Below are 24,675 nucleotides of genomic sequence, written 5' to 3' on the forward strand. Positions count from 1 at the left end.
GCTGTAAAATACAGGCTGCGGCCGTGGGGGTCAGCAGTGAGGTGCCACCCTCGCAACRCCGCCGTCCCTGCCTGGGAAAGCAGAACTAGCAACCTCGAAATGTCCTGGGGGCTGGCTCTTGTGTGGTGGAAGACGGTTACCATGGAAACCTCCTTAAAAAAAAAACCCAGGAAAACAGAAAAACTCCAAACCCCCACCAAACCCCCAAATTTAAAGCGGTCCTTGTAGCTCAAAGGAACTGCAGACCGTATTAAGTAAGAGTTTTGCACTCCCCTTTTTTCTTTTATTTGTTCTAGTTAGAGGCTCCAGGAAACAAGCCAATTAATCTGAGCATCCCAAGGGAAGGGAGGAAGAGGGCACATTGCTGGGAAACCCACCGCCCCCTCCCAGGAGCGGCGAGCACCCGCTCCAGCAGGTTCCCTTTCCTGGTTGGTGGTRCTGCGGTATGGATAACTGCTATCGCAGCAGGCAGGCGTAATCCTGCAACAGGAAATTTCTCCAACAAGGAGAAAGAGGCATTTGGAAGAGCTGGTTCAAGACTTAAAAACACCCCATAGGCACCGAACAGCCCATGTTYGGTGGAGAATGGTGGGATTTTGGCATGAGCAGAGAAAGGGGCCTGGGAGCTGCAAGAGGAGGGAAGCTCCACCAGCAGGGAACCAGAGAGAATGTCTAAAACGACCGAAGGACCCACCTCCAGCGTGGGATCAGGTGGCTCAGTGCAGGTTGGGATGGTTTGCCTTTTCATGTGTGCTGTCACACGTCCTCGCTGTTTCTCCTGCCAGGAAGGGCCTTGGCATGCTTCAGCGGGGTTTCTGCCATCAAGGATCCCAATCCTAAACTCTCCGTGGCGTGGAGAGCTCCCCCAGGAAGGCGAGACATGGGCTCTGCACGCTCCAAGCCTGCGAGTCAGAGATAAACCAGTCTGGCTGGGTTTGGCAGGGAAGAGGAAATGTCTGSAGAGGAGAGTTCACAATCCAACAGCTTCTTGCCAGGGCCTCTTTTGTAGCTCTAGCGGTGGACTGCAGCATGCAGGTGGGAGCCGAGTCCAGCTTGCTGCAGGCTTCGAATCGGTGCAGAGCTGTGGTATCACCAGCCCAGCACTCTAATGGTGTCCCCAAYGTAATCTGAAGCCAGCATGCCCGGAGAGTGCACGGTGGCTCAAAGCCCCTCCGGGTGGTCACAGCTTCTCTAAAGGCTCCTCAAAGATTTGCTTTCCAGYGGTTCCCATCCTGGAGCAGCCGAGCTGTGGGAAGACAGCGTAGTTTAATGAGATACTCTAAAAATACACCTGGCTGCAGCTCTGGGCTCTCTTCTCTGTTGCTTAGCCAAAAACAGCGTGAGTCCGACTTTCTCAGTCGCAGGGAGTGAGACAACCAAGTCGAACGGGCTTATGGGCCTTGACCACCAGTTATTTGGTGGTGAAACTGGTGCATTTCAGCAGCTTTATGCCAAAGAGGTTTTTCTCGTGTTTTATTCTCTTGTCCAGGGGTGTAGTGGTGGCAGCTTCCTAAGAGGCAGCCGCTGCCCAAAGATGYGAGCAGTTGCTCCGCTTTACGTGCTTGCCGCTCTCGCTGTGTCTCCCCTGTGGGCTCCTGGCTGCCTTCTCCTGGTGACGCTGGGGAAACGCGATATCCCTTGCSCTGTGATGGATCTGCTGCCTTGCTCTCACGCTAGGAAAAGGGACACTCTGGAGTAAACTCAGAGCAAGGGAACTTGTCTTTGCAGGCATACGTGCCCTGGGAACTCAGGGGGAATTAGCAACCTTGCTGCGGAGAGCGTTTGACGAGTGCTTGGGCTCTGCCGGCCCGCGAGCGAGGATCTAGAGGAGCTGGCTTTGCAGAGCTGCCTTCTAGGCTCGGCTCGAGCCGAGGCTTGTTTCAAAGGCACCGCCGTACCCGCTCCGCGACGTGCGTCCCAGAAGCTGCAAACAAGACRGCGGCCGATGGGCAGGCTTATTCCAAAACATCCTTTCTTCCGGCGGGAGGGAGAAATCAAAGGCGTTTCTGCTTGTTTAGCTTATTACAGGGTGCTGGTCTCTTCCTGGGCGTGTGCAGCTCCGCGAGTGTTCGGACCTGATGGGCAGAGAAGTAACTCAGCACCCTCACGCTGCTGATGGTGGAAACGTCCGTCGTATTGAGTGAGAAATGCGTTACACGAGCCGCGCGGGTTTATTCAGTCTCCGGCCTGGGTTTGGCTTCGTTACTGTGTCTCTCGTCTCGCTTGCGCGAGGCGCGTCCCTGGTTAAAGTGAGACGAGGCTGCAGCCCGAAATATCTGAGTCTCTTTAAAAAAAATCGTGACTGTGTCCCCCTTGCGCCGCCTCCCCCCACCCCAGCGCGGGACCTTTACTGGAAAAAACCAAACTGGGGCCCGCTCGGAGCCTGTGTCGTTCTGAGGGGACGCGGCGTCCCCCTGCCCGCGGCGCTGGGCGAMGGAGGCCTTTTCGCGTGCCCCGGCGCGAGACGGACGGTTCGCGTGGGGCACTGAAAGTGTGAAAGCATCAGGCAAACGGAGGGACCGAGAGGTGGAAGGAGAAACGGGGTGGGCAGGAACCGGAAAGCAGTTGGAGGAACGGCGCAAAAAGGCCGATAAGCAACGGGAGCCGGGAGCGGCGGTTCTCGAGTTAGGGGGACGCGCGGATAAAGCCGCTCGCGCCGGGAGCGGCAGCGGGGCCGCGAGGGGCACCGTCTCCCTGACGCCCCTGCGTGCCGGCTTCGAAGTCGCTTCCTAAACGCGTCCTGTGCGGGACTTTATTTGGGGTCGGGGGGAAGCGAGGAGGGGGTGAGGGTTTTCCTGCTGGCTCCCGGTTGGGGTGGTCCCAGGAGGAGAGGAGGTTGTGTCCTGATGCGGAGGCGTCCGTAGATGCAGGTGTTTCTAGTTACCCAGTGCTCGGTGTCTCGCAGAGCTCTTTGCTCTTGAGACAACCAAAAATGCAGCTCGCTCCCAGACTGGATTAATTTTGTTTAYTTACAAAAACACCGTTTATCTGCAACAGCCCGGCGCCTCTTGCCTTTGGTGCGGTCGGAGCAGGCAGCTCCCTTTCGCTGGGACGCTGGTGGGTTCCCCGGGCGAGCTGCGTGCCCAGGCGTCTCTGCGGCGCCCCGGGGGCTCCGCGGGGGCTCTCGCCGCAGCCCTGGCCGCTGGGAGCCGGGGCGCCGCTGGGAGCCGGGGCGCCGCTGGCCCTTGGGCTGCCCCGCTCCAGCCCCGTCCTTGGCTAGTTTGCCCCCTTTGAAAGGGGCCTGGAAGGGCTCGCGTGGGGATGCTCTGGTCTCCTAGCGGCGGCTGCTTGCCGCTTTGGGTTTAAAGGACGTGCAGGGAAATACAGGCAGGGCTGTCTTTACGTGCAATCATATTAATGCGTTGAAGACGGAGAGAGGTGTTACATAATTTGGACTGCAATGCAGAAGCACTCTTTTAATTTTTAATTATTCATTTTTTGTGCGTGCGTAACTCTCTACCTGAGCAGAGGGGTTGGTTGTGGGCTTGTGTCCCGGGTCCTGCTTGGGGAGGGTGATGAGCTGCTCACGGCTGAGCCAGGTTTCGGCCGGCTTCTGCAGCTGAAAGCGTTGGTGGCTTTCTTACCGGAGCGYGGGTTAAGGTTTTGTGGTTTAGCTCTAGCCCACCTTGAAGTGCCTGTCCCTCCTCGGTCCAGGAGGGGACCGAGAGGGCACCCTGGSTGCTTGTCCTCTACACCTCAGCCCTGCCAGGACTCCCCATCTCACCGGGACGAAGAGCCGAGCGGTTGGGAGCTTTCTTGAACCTCGCTCTCCTGTCCAGGCCTCACGGGACCGTGTGAACGCGGTGCAGGTCTGGGCAGCCCGAGTTTCAAAATGCCCCTCGAAAGCTGGGGGTACGAGACGTCTCATCCCGCACCAAGGCAGAAGAATGGAGCTTGTGCAGCGCTGCCGGGGCGGGGAGAGGGGTTTGCCGTCAACCCCACGCGGAGGGACGGGGGTCCCGAAGCTGATGGCTGGCCGAGGGGATCGCTGATGCTGCGAGCGTGGTCCTGACAGCGGCTTAGCCGCTTACTAAAAGACTTGAGCTCGTAGGGTGGGGAAGCCCACGAATTTTAGGCTGCAGCCTGGCCCTGCCCCTGGCGATGGGCCGGTCAGGACTGGGACTGCAGCTCAGGACCATCGGTGGTTTGCAGGGGCTGTCCTAGCCTTCAGGTCTGAATCACCTGCCTGTTTCTCTGCTCGGCTCTCCCCGTGTTTTCACCTCCCGGCTCCGCGCTTTCTGTCCTTCTGACAAAAGCGTCAGGCTCAGAGCAGCTTAGGCTTCAAAGCTCCCAAAATAACAAAGGTTAAAATTCAAAAAATAAAAAAAAAAGAAAAAGAAAAAGAAATCAGTRCAAGATCGAGTCAACGCCCGACTTGCGCCCAGCTCGGAGCTTCGGAGCAGGCTGCCTRCAGCCCCCTGCCGCAGCTGCGCGCRGCAGTGGAGCAGGAATTTCAAAGCTTGGGAGTCCCCTCGTCGTCCTCCCRGAGTCGAGGGAAACTCTGTAGGAGCTGGGACAGGTCCGTCGATAGCAGCGAGCGTTTTGCCCCCGCTTTTGTGGCACAGGAGAGCAACCCTCGGAGGTTTGCCGAGGAAGGAGAAATACCCTGGATTTCTCCCGCCTCCGGGGCAGGGCTGAGAGGAGCATCGGGCAGGCGCCTCTGCAGCCGGGAGGGGCTTTGGTGACCGAGGAAAGGGGCAGATTCGTGGAGGGGAAGTGGGTTTTCTCTCCGGGCCGCGCTTGGCACACGCCGGCAGCCTCCTATTGCCAGGCGGGTAGGCAGAAGATTCCTCCTCGGGGAGGATGCGCGCTGAACCCGGTGCCTTTGTGCCTCTGCTGGCTCTGCTGATTTATATAGATCATCAATATGACAATTATATACACCTGCAGATTTAATTACCTCCATTTTCGTCAGGCAGCGGCAGATTTATGCCTCTGTTCAGTTCCTGTAAATCTGAAACAAGCTTGACTAGACCCAAAAGTCCTCACATTGATCACTGCGCACTGGCTGGTCTCTGGCCCTCTTGACAAGCTCTTCTTTCAAAAGTGATAAATTTAAGTTGCACAGTCAACTTTTTCCCCTTCCATATCTTTTCTTTTTTCTTTTTTTTTCCTTTCCTCTTGGCTATCTCTCAAAGTCTCTCTGCACGCTTGAAAACAAAGCTGGAAATGGAGTTACGTGCTCCCACGCGCCTGAGAGTTTGCAACGTTAGCCCGCGCGGGGAGCCGCGGTGGGCAGCAGCGGCTCCACGCGCCCGTGGGCAAGGGGCCCCCCTGCCTTCTCCATCTTCTTGCACCGGCACCGGCGTGGATTCATCCTGCCCCCCGGCGTCAGACATCGGCTCTGGGCCCTGCTGCAGAGGTGGGAGGAGGAGGAAGGTCGCCRCTTCTTGGAACAAACTCTCGGTTGTGCCTTCAGCAGGGCGACTGCTGCAGCCCGCCGGTGATGAGGAGCGACCGGCCACTCTCGTTTCCCGTGCAAAGGCTGAGGATGCTAAAATAACGCCTAATTTGCCTGACCTCTTGGCCTCAGCATAACGAGCACTTAAACAAATTAGTCTGGGARAGCAGGCTGAAGTTTACCCTTGAAGTGGAGTAAGTCTGGTTTCTCTAATGCGTCCCTCCCCTGTCCCCCGACGTCTCCGCCTGACCTAGCCCGSACGATATGCTCTGCTGTCCTGCTAAGTGCCTGGCAGATGGTCGGCAGTGGCTGGCCGTTACCTCCCCTGTCAGCCCACCACGGATATAAATAGCCGTTTGCCTCCCTGTGCGAATCGCTGCTGGCTCAGAAAGCTGAAGGTAGTCTGGGTAGATATCTGGGAGGATTTCAARGCACCGAGGTGAAGAGGGAGGGGATCATCGACGGGTGGTAAGGAGCCCATCTCGAAGAGCCCATCTCTATGTCTCCATCCCCCAGCAAGGCAGTGCCTGGAGGAACAGCGGGGCAAGACAGTCTAAGCTGCTTGTGATTGGGACATGTTGGCATGGGACGTGTCCTCTGGCAGTGGACTGGATAGCACCAAGCAGGCTTTGTAGCTGCCCTTCATCCCAAAGATGTTGGCTGGTGTGAGGGAAAGGGAGGTCAGAACATGTCTTTGGAGTCTATAGTTGTAGGAGGGAAGTGYGAGTGAGAAGAAATCAGGGATTATGAGGGTGAAAAGCCCCTTAGACATTGTGGGAGGCCATTTCATGGTTTATCTTCTTACTGATTTTACTGGAGTATTTAAAGAAGTTGAATCCAAGCCCTAGCGCTGAGATGGTGAACCAGAGGCATTCGACAGTGTTGGGCTATTAGACTCTGGCTTGCAGGATAGAAATCTTAGCTCTAGCTCTTTTCTGGTCTTCAAAACATCTTCCCATGGGAAAGAGTGAACCCTGGGAGAGTTGAGAGGTCCCCTGGAGACCTATCAGAAAAGGAGGGCAAGGACATTTCTGACCAGGTGCTAGGGAGACAGGCACCCCCAGGGTGCTGCAGTCTGTGCCGTGGGAAGTTCTTTTCCAGGGAGGTGGAAGAGTAGTGCCTGGCTTGTGGAGGAGGCTGGGCGCTTTCCAGATTCCCGTTTTACCTGGTGAATTTTGAGTACATCCTTTGAGACATCGTGCCGCTTTGCAGGATCCCAGGTCAATCCAGCTGGCCATGTATCTTGGCATCTCGTTTCCAGCTATGGCAAGTAACTGGTGTTTGGGAAAAAAATATGAAAACATGGCATATATTGTGTAGCACTCTCCTTACAGTCCAAGTCTGCGCCCTGCGGGTTTCTTGTGCAGGAATTTGTCTCTGCTGTCTTGCCAGATATGGATGGACCTGTTTTCCTTGATTTTAATTCCTTTTTTTAGTGTTTTTATACTTTACGGTGGACAAAACATTGCCTTTTGTTAGTTTTTACACTCCTAATTCTTGTAGTGTGAGAAATAGTGAATAATCATTCTCTTTTCAGCTGCTCCAGCAGCTTCATGATTTTATGTGGTTTTTCTCATATCCTTGCTCAGTTACTCAGTTTGCTTGCTGAGGAGTCCTAGTGCAGTTAGTTTCTCCTCTCCATAAAGCCATTTCCAACATCTGATCTTCCTGGTCCCCCTCCTCTGACCCCTTTTAGTTTCGCTGTGTCTTGTCTGAGGTGAATGACCTGAAAACAGCTAGCGACATTCGAGATCGTGTTGCTCTCACCAAAGCCGACTTTCACCTGCCATTTTCTTGCCCACTCTCCTGTAGCACTTCACAGCTTTAGCTTTGAGGAGACTAAATTTAGGATTGGTGGCCAACTTCGTTGTGCACCTCCTTTCCCAGAGCATTTCTGCACCTCTCAGGTCCTAGTGAAGATCTCCGCGGGGTCCCTGTTAACCTCCTTTTGCTGGGAAAGCTGTCCCCCCGTTTCTTCCCTTCCTGGTGGACTTCGAGAGAGTGTGCCTTCTTATCCGAGGTAAGGGTATCCAAGAGGGTGGACTGTGGCACGAGCTCTTTGAAACGAGGTTATCACGCTAGGTGACCCTAGTCTGCTGGCTTACTGGCAGTGGCGAGTGGTCCGTGTTTATCCGTGTGCCTACCAGTTCCTTTTCTTTATTGCGGTTCTGACCGTCCAGGGCAGAAGGAGGATTTACTGGTTTGTGATTTCCAAGGTGCAGGAGAGCTTTTTGAAGAGATTGGGGTCTCCTTTGCCAAGTTTTGTTCCTCTGCTGGCTCGCCCTTTCCGAGCGATAGGTCAGGCGTTGCCGGAGCCCGGCAGCTGTCCTCCTTTGGCGCTCCTAGGTGAATACCGTCTGGGCCAAGTGATTCATACTGCTCGTTTTATCGATTTGTTCTAAAACCTCCTCAATGAACCTGCTGCTGTTCGAGCCGGTTCTGCTGACTTGTGCGCGAGGAGGGCACCGCTCCAGGGTGGGAAATGCCCTGTGCTCTCCAAGTGGACGCCGGAGCGGGGAACACACCCGGCATAGCTGAGTCTCCTCTGGGCGCTCCTCTTCCTCTCCATTTGACCGTCAATCTTAGTGATGCGCTGGCAGGCTGCCCCCATCTAACGAGGGTTGCATCCACTTCAGAGATGTTGTGTAATAACTCTTTTTCAGGTGGGTCATTCCCCCTGTATTGAATCCAGTAGGCAATTTGAACCCAGTAGGCAATTTGGAAAACCTTGGCTGTGCTGGGCAGGCAAATGAGGGGATGTGATTTTCATCCTTTTATTTATTTATTTAACRGGAACGTGCAGGCTTACAGATGTTATGTCTGCGAGAGTGTCAAGCATTGGCCGAGGCCTCCCGGGTGCGGGATGTCCGAATGTGGTCCTTCCTGGCCTTTGGATATGAGGTTTGCATCGCWGAAGTTAGCAGCATGCGCTCTCTCTGTTTCGGTCACTGTCGTGGTCTGGAGTGCAGGACTCTGTTTTGTTTTGTTTTTCTTTCCCCCCCCCTGTAACCGTGTCTCCAGGATGTTGGTCCAGGGCGTAGATTTGTCTCTCTTCCCAGATCTCAACTGTATTTCAGGTTTATGGCAAATGGAAGTGAACGAAGAAAACATGAGTAAAAAKCAAACACTAGCAAATGTTCTAGCCTGCGTGTTGCAGCTGTGTGCATCAGCCAAGCTTTTGCCCAGCTTTTGGTCAAACTCATGAAATGCAGTGGCACAGGTTCGGCCAGGCACGTCCGTGGGTCTGCGAGGGCCAGTGGAGCAACGGGGCACATCTTGTAGGGTCAGGAGCTGCAGAGCAAAGTCAGTCGGCTGGGACCTGTTAATGAGGGATTGGTATCCTTCACTCTGGACAAAGCGCGGCACAATGTCSTTCCAAGAGTAAAGGAGGGTTTTGCTGTTAAAGGAGCAATTGGGGCAGTGGCATATTCGGGACAAAAATCCCAATTCAAGGGTAAAGCTTAATACAGCTTTGGAGAGTAACTCCTGGTGTTGCTTGGCGACTTTCCCGAAAGCGAACRCACCCTGCACCCCAGGGAGAAGCCTGGTTAGCAGTCAGCCTYGCAGCGACCGACCTGCGTGCAGACRTCAYGGTGGGGTGGCATCTCTGACCTGGCCAGAGAGTGGCTCCAGAAGTAGTGTGTGGCCTTTTTCTTGAATCTTTAGATTCTCCCGTGCCCGCGAATCCTTTGGAAATTTTGCCTAAGGTGCCTAGAAAGAGTGTCTGATAGCATGGAAAGGCTGGATTGTCTTAAAAAGGCAGAATAATCTACAGGCTCAGCTCATTTTCCTACCTGAAACTGAAGAGGGGAAAAAATAAAATTAAATATAGATACTCAGTGATGAATATCTTTTTTTCTCAAATGATCATAAAAACGTGAATATTATCCCATGAAAGATATGTCAGTAAAAACTCGGAAGTAAAAAATCTTTACGTGTCAGGATATGCGTTTTGACATCTGAATTTATTTGAATCAAATTCTGAGGTGGAGATGCCCGAACGCATGGGGCAAGCAGCTCGTTGTGGGAGAGGCGCCTGTCCGGTTCCCACAGTATTTCCGAGGACAGAGATTCCTGAAGGACACTGCGGCCAGAGCTTGTGTCATTTGGGCTGGAGCCCTTCAAAGGATGCACAAGTTTTCGACRTAGAGCAAAAGGGTTAGCTAACGTGGAACTTAAATAAAAACACGGTCAGGTTCCGGATGGAAAATAATCCAGGTTTAAATGTTAACGAGGAAATGTAAGTCCAAGTCAAAACCTGTGCTCTGCTATATAAAATGAGTCTGCAGAGACTGACATTATGGCAGGGTTCATTTGACTAATCAGAGGCATCTATTAGTGCAAAATGCTTCCAAATGGAAATGAAAATTGTTTTGCCGGTTTTCATCAAAATGTTGGCACGCGTTTTTAAGGAGAGTTGCTTTTTTGCACGCATGCATGTTTTCTTTTTTTTCCCCCTTCCTGACAAGTTGTCAGGTCTCAGAGGGGGAATGAGGAAATGGGAATAACTTGATGTCCGTGCTGGGCTCCAGCTAGGGGGTTGTAGTTACAACGTTGCGCTATCTTGAGTAAATAAAAGCAGGCAAAATTGAGCYGCTGAGGCCAAGTTTAGCTCCCACCAAGGTCCTCGTTGCCTTCAGGAAGACCATGAGCTTGGCAGCCCAGTGGCGAAAATACCCTTTTCTCTATATTAGCTGGTGGAGGAGAAGTGGAGGAGAAGCAGAGACCTTGGCCCCACAGGTTTCTGTCCCTTTCCATCCATGTAGGGAGCTTGGCTTATCGGAGCAGGCAGCTCGGGGAAGATGTAGGCATGAACCCACCCTGCAGGGTGTCAGGTTTGTTGGAGATGAGCCGTTGTCTCCCGTTAATCGGGGTTATTTGGGAAACGATCAATAATGAGGCAGGTGGCGGACCTGCAGCAGGTATGAAGCTGCCAGCCTCCAGCTACTTCATCTGGACTTTCCTCTTCTCTCGCCTCGATCTGCTCCTCTTCAACCTTTCTTGTCCCTCTCCTTCCTGTCACAGATGGATGGGGAGGGGAGCAGCTGCTGCCATTATGTTGGAGGCATCAGCTGGGGTCTTTGGAGGCTGATGTTCCTGTAGATGTCAAGGACCTGGGCCACATTTGATGCCAAGCTAACGCATTGCGGTGTAATTAGTGGTCTCCTGCTGTTATTAACCCCTGACTCGGCCAGACTATTTTTTAACAGAGGTGCAAGAAGTTAATACTAGTGCTAATGGCTGCACATCCATGGCCTTAATGAAAGGCATGTGGGGACCAGGCCCATCATCAATATCTTTCACGCTTTGAACTTGAAATGATCCTGTCTCGTCCCGCCTTTTCGCGGCTCTCCATGTGTCTTTGGGATGAAGCTCTGGGTGCTGCCCTGAGCCGTCACCCCGGACGGGGGCAGCGGCCAACGGAGCACCCTTGCTCTGCAAGTCCGTAGAGAGGTCATCGCCCACCGGTTTTGGGGGGACACATCAGGCTGCTAGGGACTRGCTTTGGCATTTCTCCTCTTTTCTATACTTCTGACTTATTTGCGAGACAGCAGGGAGGGAGGGAGGGAGCGCTGAGGGTCGCTGGCGGTGTCTGGGGGGAGAGGAGATAACCTGTGACGGCTAGATTGCGCTCCTGTAAAATCAGAATCCATTTTTTATTGAAATACATTTTTCTTTTTTAAAATAAGGCTGTTTAAATAAATTTGAAATTATGACAACCTATTTTAAGGCCTAAATTTACTATAATCTATTAATCATTTAAATAACTTCCATCAAGGAGTCCTCCTCAAATATTAATGAGCTGAAGGGGGCTGCTTTTTCAATGATATGTCAAATCAGGAGGAAAACATCTTTAGCTCTAGCTTTCTAAATGTCACAATGTCATATACTTAGTATCTATTATTTTCAGTTTTCACAATGGAGCAAATGCTGGTATTTACATTTTTCCAAATGTCAGTGCGTTGAGTTCCTGTTGTGCATAAAAGCTCTTGCCTTAATTACTCCTAATTTCACRTTAGAAAGCAGGTGCGGCGAGAGTATTTCCTTCAGTTTGAGCTAGCTCAGTTGAAGTCGGGAAACCGTGGGGAGCTGAGAGGGCAGGAAAGCTTGTTTGCCCCTTTCAGCCTACGAATAAAGACCAGGTGGCAGAGGAGGAGATCCGCTTTTTYTCCCCGAGACCAGATTTTCAAAGGGGATCTGTGTGCCTAAATGTGCAGCTCAGCAGTCGGAGGGGATTTCAGACGTGCTYCCGGCTGCATAGATGCTTTAGCTGCTCTCGGTTTTGCTTCCCGGCGATGTGGGGAGAGCGCRGCGTCGCTCTGCTTGGGACGCTCGAAGCGCACTGATTACCGCCAGAAGTATGGCCCGTGCTGAGCAGAAACGAGCTGCCAATTCACTTGCCGCAGCTAATGTTTCTTTTGATTAATCAAATCAGTTTGGAAGGGCGAACCTGGTTTCTGATGCAGTTTTTTTCCCCCTTGGTAGCTAGCTCACTTAAGGCAGCCTAATGAAATTAATTAACGGTAAATTTAAAACGTTGTTTTTTGGCACCGTAATTGAATTCCGGTTTTTGTTTGAAGGCAGCTCGAGACAGGCAAAATAAAGATGACAATTTGCAAAGCGAGCCCGTGCTATTTCCCAGCACAATAAAAAYACGCCTCTGCGAATAGGAAGGAGAGGATGTGCACGGCCAGACTGGGTCCTGCGTGGCGGAGGTGGCGGGGCGAAAGGCTGCGTCTCGTTGTGAAGCTCATCGTATTTTTAACGGTCATYCCCACAAATGCAAATGAAGCTCATTTTTCAGGAAACACATCCCCGTCCTCAGTCCCTTCTGCTTGCGTTTCCCTGCCTCGAGCATCTGCTGTCGTAACGGCATGTAACGTCGCGCCTTAACCCAGCCCTGCCAGTCTGTCCCGGTGCAGAAAAACCCTGAAGTTAAACATCCCTGAGCAAGGTTGGAGTGGCTGGGGAAATGTGCGGGTGCATCGGGGGCCGTCCCTTGCGTGGGCAACTGCAAGAAGTGGCCAAAGACTGAGACCTCTTAAGGCATCTTTGTTACAGCCAGACTTGCAGGTCTGGTCGTGGACATGCAGACTCGTTCATGGAGGAAGGGGAAGTATTTTCTGTTTGAAATAGTGGGCAGCGGGATCCCAGCGATGCTGCTAGTGCTGCTGAGAGGTTCTCCTAGATCCTCGGCTCCCCTAGACTGGGGCTGCCTTTAACATTGAGCGCGCGTGTAAGTCCTTCCTGAATTCGGGCCAGAAAGCTGCTGTCGGACTTGGTGGCTCTGGCCAGAAGATGCTGTTGGTGCGTGTCCCGTCCCCACACCACAATTACAGCTGGGCTCATTGGCACCTRCTTGTGGAGCTGCCTCTAATTAGAGAGCAAATTTACTCTGCCGTTCAAGGAGAAGAGAGGCCACAACCCTAATTTTGTCTGTGGGGCTTCTTCTGGTTGTGGGTGGCTGGCAGTGAGGGGGGCAGTGGTGCTCCTGGGTGAGGAGGTGGACGGACACCTTCAGCTTGCAAGCTCCCCAGGGCACGTGTCTTGGAGCCAGCTTGGTGCCAGTGTAGCTGGTTGCTCCTTCAGTCTGTCCATTTTTTGGGAAGAGGTGACAGCCCTGCTAGTGGCCATCCTGTGCTGCATTTCACGCTTGTCCGGCTTTCCTTTTACAGAGATYTCGGGAAACACGGATGACATCCCCCTGGTCCGCTGGCGGCAGCAGTGGCTGGAGAACGGCACGTTGCTCTTCCATATCCACCATCAAGATGGTGCCCCTAATCTGCCTGGCTTCGAGCCCACTGAAGAACCCCAGACCGAGTCGGCTGAAGAGGAGCTGAGGATCCTCCACATCTCCGTCATGGTACATGCCACGAGGGTGCAGAGCACCTTGCTTCCCCTCTTGCTACTGTCCCTGCTCCCCAGAGCTCTTAAGGGCTGGGATTTAAAGCTGGAGAGATTTAGGGATCCAGAAACCATTAGAAAATAGTGTCTTTGGGTGTTTGAAAATCCATATATTTCCCCGTGTTGCTACAGCTGAGCGTGGCCCAGAGGGCTGCTGTGCGTGCGAGGGTCACTGAGCAGGCTCCGGACAAGGAGCGGGGCCGAGCTCGGGAGCATCCAGATGTTCCCACCAGATGGGCAGCTCCCGGCCSATGCTGGTGCTAGGCACGGGGCTTGCTCCTGAGGCCCAGGCAGAGGTGATTTTAAATTTAAATTTAAATGTCCCCCTTTAGCTCRCATCGCTTTCCAAATGAATGCCGCCTGATTGGATCCAGGCTATGGCTGTCTCGCAGGTGTGCTTTTATCCTCGGCGGTGCTGCGGCTTAAAGGTCTTAACTGCCTGCCTAGGGTTAATTCAGATCGACTTTTTTTGAGAGTCCTTTTGCCCTGTAGCTTGCAGACACCACACTTTGATTCTCATCTGCCACTGGCACCCAAGTGACCAGAAAATAGCAGCCACTGGCCCCTCTGGCCAGCTCAGAGCTCAACGTGGCCCCAGAGACACRGTAGAGCGAGCGGGCGAGCGGGAAGCCTGCCCGGAGCGGTGATGCGCTCCAGCCCCGCGGGGAGCGGGAAGGGAACGTATCGCTCCTTCTCCGCCCCCGACCCCGCAGCGTCTGCGCTCGGTGCAGATCCRGCACCCGCTGCCTCGCCACGCCGCGATGCGACGAGCAGCACTTTTCCACCGGGCGCTCCGTCAGCGCCGCTTTTATCTGCGCTGCAGCCCGGTGGCATTGATTTTGCAAGCCCGAGCTTCCTGGGAGCACGCGGTGGAGAGGGCTCTGCGTTCCCTCGCTGGCTCTCTCTGCTGCTCTCTGAATTTAATGGCAGAGAAATGGGGAAAGGCAGACAGCAGGGTTTTTTGAGGTGGTTTGGGAATTTTTTTTTTCTTATTGTCGGCAAGAATCTGAAGAATCCTATGGGATTTTTTGGGTTCTTTGGGTTTTTTTTGCCACCAGAAGATAATTAGCTGGAGACAATGTGTTGCCGAGGCTGCAAACAGGCTGTTTAATGGTGCCTACCCTAACAAGAGTGTCAATAGCTCTTCCAGATTGCAGCCCGAGGCCAGGTTTCTCCTACATTATTTGTGCTTGATTAGTCTCGGGGAAAAAAAATCGTTGGCAAAGCCAACTCCAAAATGTTTTGGTCCAGTTCTTTTTTATTCCTTCCTGCTTATGAGATGACGAGTGGCATCTCAGGGACCAGGGGACATGATGGACTTGCCGGGAGAGCCTGAAGCTAGGGACTGGCTTCCCAGGCTCTGCAAGCTTTGCTCCACACGGACCTCACTTCCATTTTCCACCAGGGAGAGCAGCAGGCAGGGCTGCACCTGCACCTGTGCCCCTCGGCACAAAGGCTGCGTGTCCAGGCTGGGGGYCAAACCCTCCCAATATCTGCAGGTTTCTCCAGCCATGAGGACAGCAGCTTCACAGGGGACTGGTTGGCTCCTGTAGTGCTCGTTCGGCAGGTCTATGTCTCCTCCTTTCCCACCCTTCTGGTTCACAACCCCTGTATGATCCTGTTTGTCCAGGTGAAGCCTTTTGGTCACACTGCATCTCTTGGGTAAGCGGAAAATCTGTGTCCTTTCAGTTCTGGTTGGCAGTGGTGGCCCTTGAGCTTGCTGTTTCTACATCTCTGCCTTGGTGGTTTTGGGTTTTCCCAGGCTTCAGATCCCTTAGGGGTGGCTTGCTGGTGATAATAGAGAAGGCTGAAGAGTGGCGGTGATCTTGGCCAAAACAYGCAGCCGTGAAGCGAGATGTTAAGTTATGCAAATGCCTGGCAGGACCGCCACCGTTGTCTTGACTTTCTTGAGCACCGGCGAATAGCAGGATCCAGAAAGGAGTCATTGAGATAGGGCTTATTATCAAGCTGATGAAAAGGATGTCTGTTAATTGCTGCTCTTGTACCAAAATATGTAACTACGGATTGAATTCTCCCTCTCCCTCTTCTTTTTTCATCACTCTCAGTGCCTCTCAGGCAGCATCCTCACACCCGTACAAAAARAGGTTGGTTTTTGTGCCAAGGATCAGCATCACGTGTAATTTTCAACGCTGGTTTTCTTTCCTGTTTGGTTGCCAAGAGAAGAAATGTGAGTGAGAGGCTGTCTCCATCACTTGAAACCACTTGTGATCGTGGTCTGCACACGGACCTCGTGAGGCTCTGTTTTTCTCCGAGAAGCACTCCAGCATATCTGTCTAGCGCAGGGGTCCTCTAGCAACTGCTGCTGCCTGTCCAGTGTGATGTGGCTGAAGCCACAACTAGTTTTCTGTGTTCACGTGGAGGGAGACTTTGCATCTAAGATAGTTCCTGCACTTTCCCTGACCCGCTCCGACTGGTAGAGGAATGACGGAGATGCTGGTGCTGGTTTTAGTGCCTCCCTCTTGAGCCTCTRCAAGTCTGAAGGGGCTGGAGGCTTATTCTCAAGCATAGTTTGAGCACTCAGGCTATTGGAGCAGAAGACATTCCAGTTTCAATTAAATAGTAAGCACTAATTAGAAACCCAGAAACAGACTTCTGCCAAACCTGAGCTCTTAACTTTTTGTCCCTTATTTATCGTCAACCACAGGTAGGTGTAACACAGAGCTTTCTGACATTTGAGGGATATAATTTGTGTACAGATGTGCCATGAAAGCCAGGAGTGCCATGGCGTTACTCACATCTGCCTGTCATCTCGTCTGCTGGTGGGGTCTTCCACGTGGTGAGGGAAAGCCAGGATGTGGGAGTCCACCACCAGTGGGGATGAAAATAGCTCCTACTTATTTRTGGGGCAGATGAAGAGAGATTTGAGCATGAGGGAGAACTGGGCCCTGACTGCATCTTTGCCATTGAGCAATGCAGTTTGAGCAAGGCCAGGTGGGAATCCAGCACCACCTTTCAGCCCTGGTGAAAGATTTCCTGTCTGCTTCAGCATCCTGGCAATGCAAAAAAATTCCCTGGGAGGAGTGTAAGGCTGGAGAGACCACTGCATTCCCACCAGCCACTCTGTCCTCTCCRTGGCTGCTGGTCTTTATCTCTGGATTTCTCTTTCTTCTCTTTCTTCTCCTTTTTCTTTTGGGAAGAAGTTTTCGAAGGAGGGCTGGGAGGGTGCATTGCCTCACCATTATCCTCGGAATGAAAGAGGGTTAAAACGTAATGACCATTAGAGCTCTTTTTGCCAGCTGCCTCTCCTGTTTCCCATTCAGTAATTCCCTTAATGTTTTGTCCTAATGGAGCAGATTATTACTATTATTTTATTTTATCAAGATCACCTACTGCATAAAAAGAGGAGGGGGACTGGAGCCAAGGATGGACCTCAAGCTCTTAGCTGGCTCCTGTGTATTCTTTATTATTGTTATTATTCCTGGCAGACAAGACTTAAAGGACTAGCTTGAGCTTTTATCTCCCCGGCTGCACCTGCGGGCTGGGCGGTGCTGTCTCCGAAGGAGGGCGACCCTGCGGACGGCGGCGAGGCGGCAGGGCTGGGARCCCCGGCACCCGGGCACGGCCCGGGCCGAGCAGCAGCAGCACCTCCCGGTGCCTGTGGTCCCCGTCGCGGGGGACGTTCCCGGTGCCCAAGCTGAGGACCAGCCACATCCCCGTGGGGCAGGAGTTTTTTCGCTCCGTTTGCCTGGGCGTTCTGCAAACGGCAGCTCCGTCGTCTCAAGCCTTGGTCTCGTTTAATCTGCGCTGAAATTTCTGCAGGATACCCTGGGAAAATTTCCCAACAGCGAGAGTGACAGTGCTGAAACCAGTCGGAAATGGGTCAGAAAAAGTTGCCCGTAGGAGCATTTGCCTCTAATAAATCTGAGCTCTGCTTTCAAAGACTAACGGGAGAGYGAAACAAAACACGCTCTCCTCTAAACGCTTCTTTTTTGTGTCAAGGTAGCGACTGCAAAGCCAGCCCGGCTGGAGCCAGGCTTCGGCTCGGAGCTCTCTGCCAGCCGCGGCGCGCCGCGTGCCCGCGCGCTCTTACCGGCGAGACCAGGCTTCTCCCAGCGCTGGCTGCTTTCTGCAGCAGCCCCAGGGCGCTTGCAGCCCCGAACGGGTTCGGCCGTCCGCGTGCCCCTCGCCTGCCAGCAAAGTCGGTGCTGGGTTTGCTCGGGCTTCGGCAGAGCCCCCGGCGCCCACGCGCTCACCTCGCCCGCCCGGAGCCGTCGCGGGCGGCTGGCGCGTCCGGCCGCAGCCCCGAGCCGGGCTGCGGGGCCGCGGCGGGAGGACTCGGACGGCACGCGGCCTCCCCCGGGCTGGCAGCCGGGCCACGTTGGGGAGCGCTGCTGAAAAGCGGGAGGACACCGGAGCGATTAAAAGGCCAGTCGGTGCTCGGGATTTTCTTGGGGTGGCAGCGGAGGCGTTTGGGAATTCAGGCTCTTGCGTTTGCACCCCCAGGGAGGGATGATCGCCCTGCTGCTCTCCATCCTGTGCCTGGTGATGATCCTGTACACCCGCCGGCGGTGGTGCAAGCGGCGCCGCGTGCCGCAGCCCCAGAAGAGCGCCAGCGCCGAGGCGGCCAACGAAATCCACTACATCCCGTCGGTGCTCATCGGGGGCCACGGGCGCGAGAGCCTGCGCAACGCCCGCGTGCAGGGCCACAACTCCAGCGGCACGCTCAGCATCCGCGAGACCCCCATCCTGGACGGCTACGAGTACGATATCACCGACCTGCGGCACCACCTGCAGCGGGAGTGCATGAACGGCGGCGAGGACTTCGCCAGCCAGGTCACCCGCACCTTGGACTCGCTGCAGGGCTGCAACGAGAAGTCCAGCATGGACCTCACGCCAGGTAGGGGAGGGACTCGGGGCATGTGGGTTGAACTGGGTCCTCTCTACCTTGCCTTTCTTTGCAAGTGAGGCATCGTTGCGTTTAGAGAGTTTTCCCCCAAGTGACCAGAGGCTGCTCTCTCTCTGCGTTTCCCCGATGTTAGTGGGGTCGCAACCCTTTGAGGGCGTTTCTTGTGCTCGGAAACCTCCTTGCGGCGAGGTGGCTGCAGGCCCTGCTGAGTGGGTCACGGCTGGGCATCGCAGGGCTGAGGCTCKAGAGGCAGGGCTGTTGAAAGCTGAAGTGATATCCTTTCCGGTCTCTGCCCCTGAACGGCTTCGCCTTAACGTCTTCCCGCCCAGGAAGCGATAACGCCAAGCTATCCCTGATGAACAAGTACAAGGATAACATCATCGCCACGAGCCCCGTGGACTCCAACCACCAGCAGACCACGCTGCTGTCCCACACCTCCAGCAGCCAGCGCAAGCGCATCAATAACAAAGCGCGAGGTACCGGGGGCCRGGGGCAGGCGCTGGCGGTGGGGATGCTGCAGGAGGCCCCAGCGGTGACGGCGCGCGGTGTCGCCCGCAGCCGGCTCCGCGTTTCTCAACCCCGAGGGGGACTCCGGGACGGAGGCGGACAACGATCCCCAGCTGACCTTCTACACCGACCCGTCGCGGAGCCGCCGGCGCAGCCGAGGTGGGTCAGCGCGGCAGCGGCCCGGGCGCCGCGCGGCCCCGGCGAGGGCTGGGGGTTGCAGACAGCCGGGCGGCACCGCTCTCACCTTGCYGCGCAGGAAAGGCTCTGCGGCAGGTCCTCTCCGCGAGCGACGCTTGCTCTCCCTGCAGCCGTAGCGCCGGGTAGCTCGGAGGCGGTCAGCAAGCCGCTCCAGCTCTTGCCTTGTTCTCCTTCAGAAGGCTCTGGGCTGCGAGTTCGGACGCTTTCCGTAGGCAAGGAGTCCAAAACCCCACCGGGGCATGCCGTGGGCATGCTTCGGGCGCCCGCGCTCGTTGGAGGAGTTTCTCAGCGGAGGACGGCTTTGCTGGCRGCAGCTGCTTGCCTCTGTTGTGTATTAATGAGGAGCGCGCTTCAAAGGCTGGCCCGGCAGCCCCCGCGCGCGCCCGCCCGCCGCAGCACCTCCGGGCAGGTGGGGCGACGCAGACGAGAAGATGAAGCCTGTCGGCAGAGTCGGTTCTCAGCAAGGAGCCGCACGGCAGGGAGAGGAGGCAAGCGGGCTCRGTGCGGAAGAAATGCGAGGCACGGCCGAGAAACGCGAGGCAGAGGCAGGAGCCAGCCCGCCGGGGCGGACGGGAGCAGTCGGGCTGTCCGTCGCCTCCCGTTCGCCCTCGTTAGCCTGGGGCGTCCTGGGCTGAGCTTCGCCCCGCGGGGCGGTGATGCTCCGTCTCTGTGCTCCCCGGCGAATTGCCTTGGTGTCTCAGCCCCCATCTGAGCCCACGGAGCGRTGTTTGCTGTAGAAATACCGTTTCCCACCCTTCTGGGTTTATCCGAGAGAGGCAGGAATGGAAAAACACACGTAGGGTGTGGAGCGGAGGAGAGGGACGTGCGTGGTCCCTGGGCGGGGGGGGAAGCCAGAAGACAACGAAGGGGGAGGAAAAAGGGATCTTGCCTTTACCTTCCTCCTCCGCGGTATCTCTGCCCTGCTTTAACATCATGGCACCGTGCCGGTGCTGAGTGCTGCGGCACGCCGCCGGGCACTGCGGTGCCGCGAGCAAGCCGGGGCTGCCGGCCGGCCGCCCGGGGAGCTCCCGGCCCCGCAGCAGCGGCTGCTTTCTGCTCTCGCGCTCTTGAGACCCTGCAGCTTCRCCGCACCCACTCCAGGTTTGCGGCCCGGGACGGGGAGCAGGAGCGGGCCCGGGGAGGGTCGCTGCCCGGCTGCGGGGCCGCGCGYCCCTCCGTTCCCCCGCGGCTGYGCTGCGCTGCGCTGCCCTCGATGCTGGTGCTGGCGGAGCAGCTGCCTGCCTGCGAAAGGGGGGGAAAAGGGGAAAACCAGGAAACCTGAGCACCCTGCTGGGTTTTCTTTGCACCGTGGCCCGAAGCGGGGTTAGAGGCGGAGCGGAGGGCAGGGGCACGGGGTCTCCCTGGGCGCTCTCTGAGCGGGAGCCGGGGCGGCAGGTGCTGGGTCGGCTCTCCCAGGCTTCACTCCGCTTGCTTGCTTCCCAGTGGGCTCGCCCAGGAGTCCCGTGAACAAGACCACGCTGACCCTCATCAGCGTGACGAGCTGCGTCATCAGCCTGGTGTGCTCGTCCCACATGAGCTGCCCGCTGGTCGTCAAGATCACCCTGCACGTGCCCGAGCACCTGATCGCCGACGGTGAGCAGAGCGGGCGCCCCGCTCCCGCGCCCCTCGCCCGCGGGGACGCCGGCGCGGACGGGCAGCGGCGGGTCCCCGTCCCCGGTTTGTTGGTTTGTTTTTCCATCGGCCTCCCGCCCCGGCAGGGAGCCGGTTCATCCTGCTGGAGGGGAGCCAGCTGGACGCCAGCGACTGGCTCAACCCGGCGCAGGTGGTGCTCTTCTCGCAGCAGAACTCCAGCGGGCCCTGGGCCCTGGACCTCTGCGCCCGGCGCCTCCTCGACCCCTGCGAGCACCAGTGCGACCCCGAGACCGGTAAGCGGGAGCACGTTTCGGGGGGGGCGAGGCGATTTAAATGCAGGAGGGGCTCAGCGCCGGCCCCAGTGACGCGGGGGGGGGGGAAGAGGGAAGACTTTTTGCGCCTTGGCCCCTCCTCGCGGTGGTGCCTCTGCCGCAGGGACGCCGGAGGCGGGGAGTGCAGCGGGGGCCGTGCTGGCGCCAGGCGCCCCGGGCCGCCGCTGGCCGAATTTGCCAGGAGAGCACCGGGAAAGCCTCGGCGCCCGCCGGGGCCCGTCCCCCTCACGCGCCCCCCTGTCGCTCCGCAGGCGAATGCCTTTGCTACGAAGGTTACATGAAGGACCCCGTGCACAAGCATCTCTGCATCCGGAACGAGTGGGGAACGAACCAGGGGTAGGTCCGGGCGCTGCTGCCGCCGCGGGGTTGTCGGAGCTGCTTGCTGGCGGGGAGGCGGGTGGGTTTAGAGAGCAGCGTGCCCGCGAGAGRAGAGGAGTGTTGCGGTTAGAAATAATCGGCGCTGAGGAGCGTTGACGTGGAGGAGACCATCATTAAGTTTCAGGGTAAACGCGCCCCCTCCCCCAGGAGGATGGGGGCTGCTTCTCTGCCCTTCTGGGAGCTCTCCTCGGCAGCCTGCGCTTTGCGGTGTCTCAGGTTTGGATGGGAGAYGTGTCGCTTTGCCAGAAAGGGCAAACCAGGCAAAGCCGCGCCGGCGGAGCTCGGCGGGTYCTCGGCCCCTCGCGCGAGCCGGCGGGGAGGAGCGGCGCGGAGCGGGGGCCGCGGCCAGGCACGTGGCCGGCGCTGCCCCAGCTCAGCCCCGCGTCCCGAGCGCGGGCGCGGAGGACCCTCCCCGCAGAAAAGCCTCCTTCCTCCCCCGTCGCCAAACCCTTCTCCGAGCCTTTCGTTTTGGAGCCCGCTTAGCACTGACACGCGATGCCGCGCGCCGGCCGAGGGAGCGCGGCTCGGTGGCRCGAACGGGGCGGCCGTCGTTTCGGGCGCCCGGAGCGGCGCCGGGGACGGGGCRACGTGGACGGGACCCCGAATCTGCCCCGAGGATTTCCCCATCCTGCCTGGATGGGAAAATACGGACCCGTGGTGGCAGCTCTATCCAGAGCTGAAGCCCCACAAGGACCCAGCGCTCCCCAGCTTTGCTCCCCCATTGCTCCCGCTAACGAGCGGCATCGTGTAACGAGGGCTGAGGCGGCGGGAGTGGGATGTCCCTCCTCGCAGGGGCTTGGTGTTGAGCTCGGCGATACCTCGTAGCGGGTCAGCGGAAGCTCGCTGGCCCTCTGGCTTGGATGCCGCCCTGCTCCCGCGCCCTGGTCCACCGCGTCGCGAGAGGTGATGTCGGGTGACTGTTGCATCCACGGTTGAAGCGTTTGCGAAGCGCGTGGCCCCTCGGCGTGCGGTCTGCTCTCCGTAACGAGCTCATCGAGGGTCCCGCGGCAAGCGCCCGGGTGGCGTGCGGCACCTCTGCTCGGGAGGAGAAAGAGTAACGGCCCTTTGATCAGGACTCGTCTGCCCTGCTTAATTCAAGCAGAGCTTCATCGTTGCTCGGATAAATAGGACCCAAGGACCTTGGGGGTTTTTCTACGAGGTTTTTGTATTATCATTCTTGCTGTATWCATTCTTCTCTGCCCCCTTTTCCTGCGGTAATGCTCGTATCTGGCTGGAATATATGTCGTCTTGGGTCTCTTCTTATATACTTAAGTGTCCAGCCGTTCATCACAAATTACGTGCAGCGTTTCCAACGTACGCTTCTGTTCGGGGCAGAGGAACCTGGCAGAGCCTCTCTTTTCTCCCCCGCCCCCGTGGATGATGTGTAGCCCTGGATCATGCAGGTGCCATTGAAAATCCCGCTGGCCTTCTCTGAGCTCTCAATAAATCTTAGATGCTCAGCAGTATCTGGGCTTTTTCATCAGCTGCGCTTTGAGAGTTGCTCACTCCAGCTGTTTGAAACTGGGGTCATTTTGTGTTTCTTCCTTGAACTTGTCATATTTTGTTTCAGAACATGGTAGGAGCTGAAATTCATACTTAGTGCAGTCTTCCCTGCTTGCAGCTTTCACTATTTATAGGGACTCTTGAAAGCATGTCCACGCTGGGAATCTCAGTGCCGGGGCCATTTTCATGTTTAATGAAAATTTTTTTTTACTGCACTGTGATCCATGCCCGCTCTGCGCAGCAATTCCTAAGGAGGGTCATACAGCRTTTAAGGTCTCTTCTGCCCCATCCAGCCTCCCCTAGTGAGTCTCAGACAGCTTCAGCTGAACAACTGAGTCGTTGGTTATTTCCACCCTGAGAAGATTTCATTTGCACTGAGGTTGCTGGTCAGGAAGCACGTGCCATTGGATCTGTGCATGGGAAGCAGGTCACTCTCTGCCACCATTTGAGGACGAGCTGTGTAAACATCTTAATGTGCCCCGTCACAGTCTCTGCAAAGTCATTTCTACGAGGACTTCTGCCTCACTTTGGCACAACAGAACTTACTTGTCAGAGCTTGCATGCCTTTAGCTTGTCTTACTCAACCTGGTATCTGTGTTTTTTGGAGGAGACTTTGGAGAAGGTCTTTTGGTGGCCTTCTCTGATGCTGGAGGGCACACAATCTTTTGTTGTGTTCATTGGCTCATTTGCAGCTCTAACCTGACAAAATTGCCCATAGGCTCATTAAAAAAAGAGATATTTTGAAATCAGCTGCTCTGTCCAGCCTGTCCCAAGGCAAGATCGATCATGTCTGAACCATTTCTGAGAGATATTTGTCTAGTGCATTCTTAAACCCTCCAATATTGGAGCTGTGTGCTGTAATGATTAGTAACACAGGTCTTTGAAACTATGCAGGTGGTGAGTCGGTCCCTGGGGGAAGTCGCACAGACGCAGCCCTTAGCACAAGGGAGGTCATTAAGGCAGAATTTGGGGGCTTTGCCTTTGGGGTGGCTTGCCAAATCCCTCAACGTGCTGGGAAGCGATGTTTCGCTGTCCAGGTATGACCTCTTTTGTTTTGATAGAGTGGTGGCTTTATCTGAAAAGTCATTTCAACCCTTTGGATTGAGATACGTTTCTGACTGGTTTGTTTTTATTTACAGTGATTAGGAATTGACTCAGTGTCTCGGCAGCATCTAATTTTGGTCATAAAGGCAAGCTCATCTTTGAACTTTATTTGCAACGGCAGTGAGCTTTTATGTGTTGTGTGTATTTTGGGTACCACGCTGAGATCCATATCACTGTGATACATCTTTTACTTAACACATCCAATCCCTAAATCATCATCGGTTTTTCAAAAATAGTCTTTTTGATCATGTTTAGCAGATACATTTGATTATCTACTTTTGTGTGCTGCTCTTCAGCTGTTTTAGACAAATCTGGCTTGTGCTGTTTGTTTCTTCACAGTCTGTCTTTATCCTTTGATACGCATTTTTAATTAGGGAAAGAATGGAAAGGCAGCTGAAATTTCTCAGGTAGGAAGCCGTTTTCAGCAATTCAGCCTGGCCATTGCTAATGAAATCTAATTCCCGCGGTTCCTTCATGGTGTGACTCTACCAAAAGCAAATCAGCTAATTCTGCCTTCAGTTAATAATCCATCTGCTACCTGTCCTCATTTGTACTTCTTCATCTCGCCCCATAGACTCATCATGCAATTGCCCGTGACTTTTTCATTCCCAAGTGATGTTCTTGCCTGGGCGCACTTTTAAGACACCCTGGGGTAGGCATTTAAGGTGGTCTACGTTTCAGGGGTCTTTCTCGTTGTGCCTCTTTTGGTACCAGTGCTCTCCRGCATTGCGAGTCTTCAGTCGGATTTGCCGTTGTTGCACAGTGTGAGCAGTCTTGCGGGATAGGGGAAGGACGGACTTGGTGGTGGTCTCCAGTAGGCTGAGCTGCATAGCCAGCTCTAATTTCTTCTGGCAGGGGATWAGAGGAAGACAGGGTATACAACTAAA

General features: G+C 55.4%; 1 protein-coding gene across 1 annotated transcript in view; it reads left to right on the forward strand.

The window, feature by feature from the left end:
* ASTN1 (astrotactin 1) overlaps positions 1 to 24,675 on the forward strand; it is a 62,062-nt gene that overhangs the window by 5,745 nt on the left and 31,642 nt on the right. The window contains exons 2-8 of the mRNA XM_085299633.1: positions 13,078 to 13,265; positions 17,771 to 18,164; positions 18,503 to 18,649; positions 18,732 to 18,839; positions 20,322 to 20,471; positions 20,597 to 20,764; positions 21,055 to 21,139. Coding sequence (XP_085155759.1) covers positions 13,078 to 13,265; positions 17,771 to 18,164; positions 18,503 to 18,649; positions 18,732 to 18,839; positions 20,322 to 20,471; positions 20,597 to 20,764; positions 21,055 to 21,139 — 1,240 coding nt within the window. The remainder of the gene's footprint in view (positions 1 to 13,077; positions 13,266 to 17,770; positions 18,165 to 18,502; positions 18,650 to 18,731; positions 18,840 to 20,321; positions 20,472 to 20,596; positions 20,765 to 21,054; positions 21,140 to 24,675) is intronic.

This window comes from Rhea americana, unplaced genomic scaffold (genome assembly GCF_003343005.1).
Source record: "Rhea americana isolate MKP2758 unplaced genomic scaffold, rheAme1 scaffold_151, whole genome shotgun sequence".
Taxonomy (NCBI): Eukaryota; Metazoa; Chordata; class Aves; order Rheiformes; family Rheidae; genus Rhea; species Rhea americana.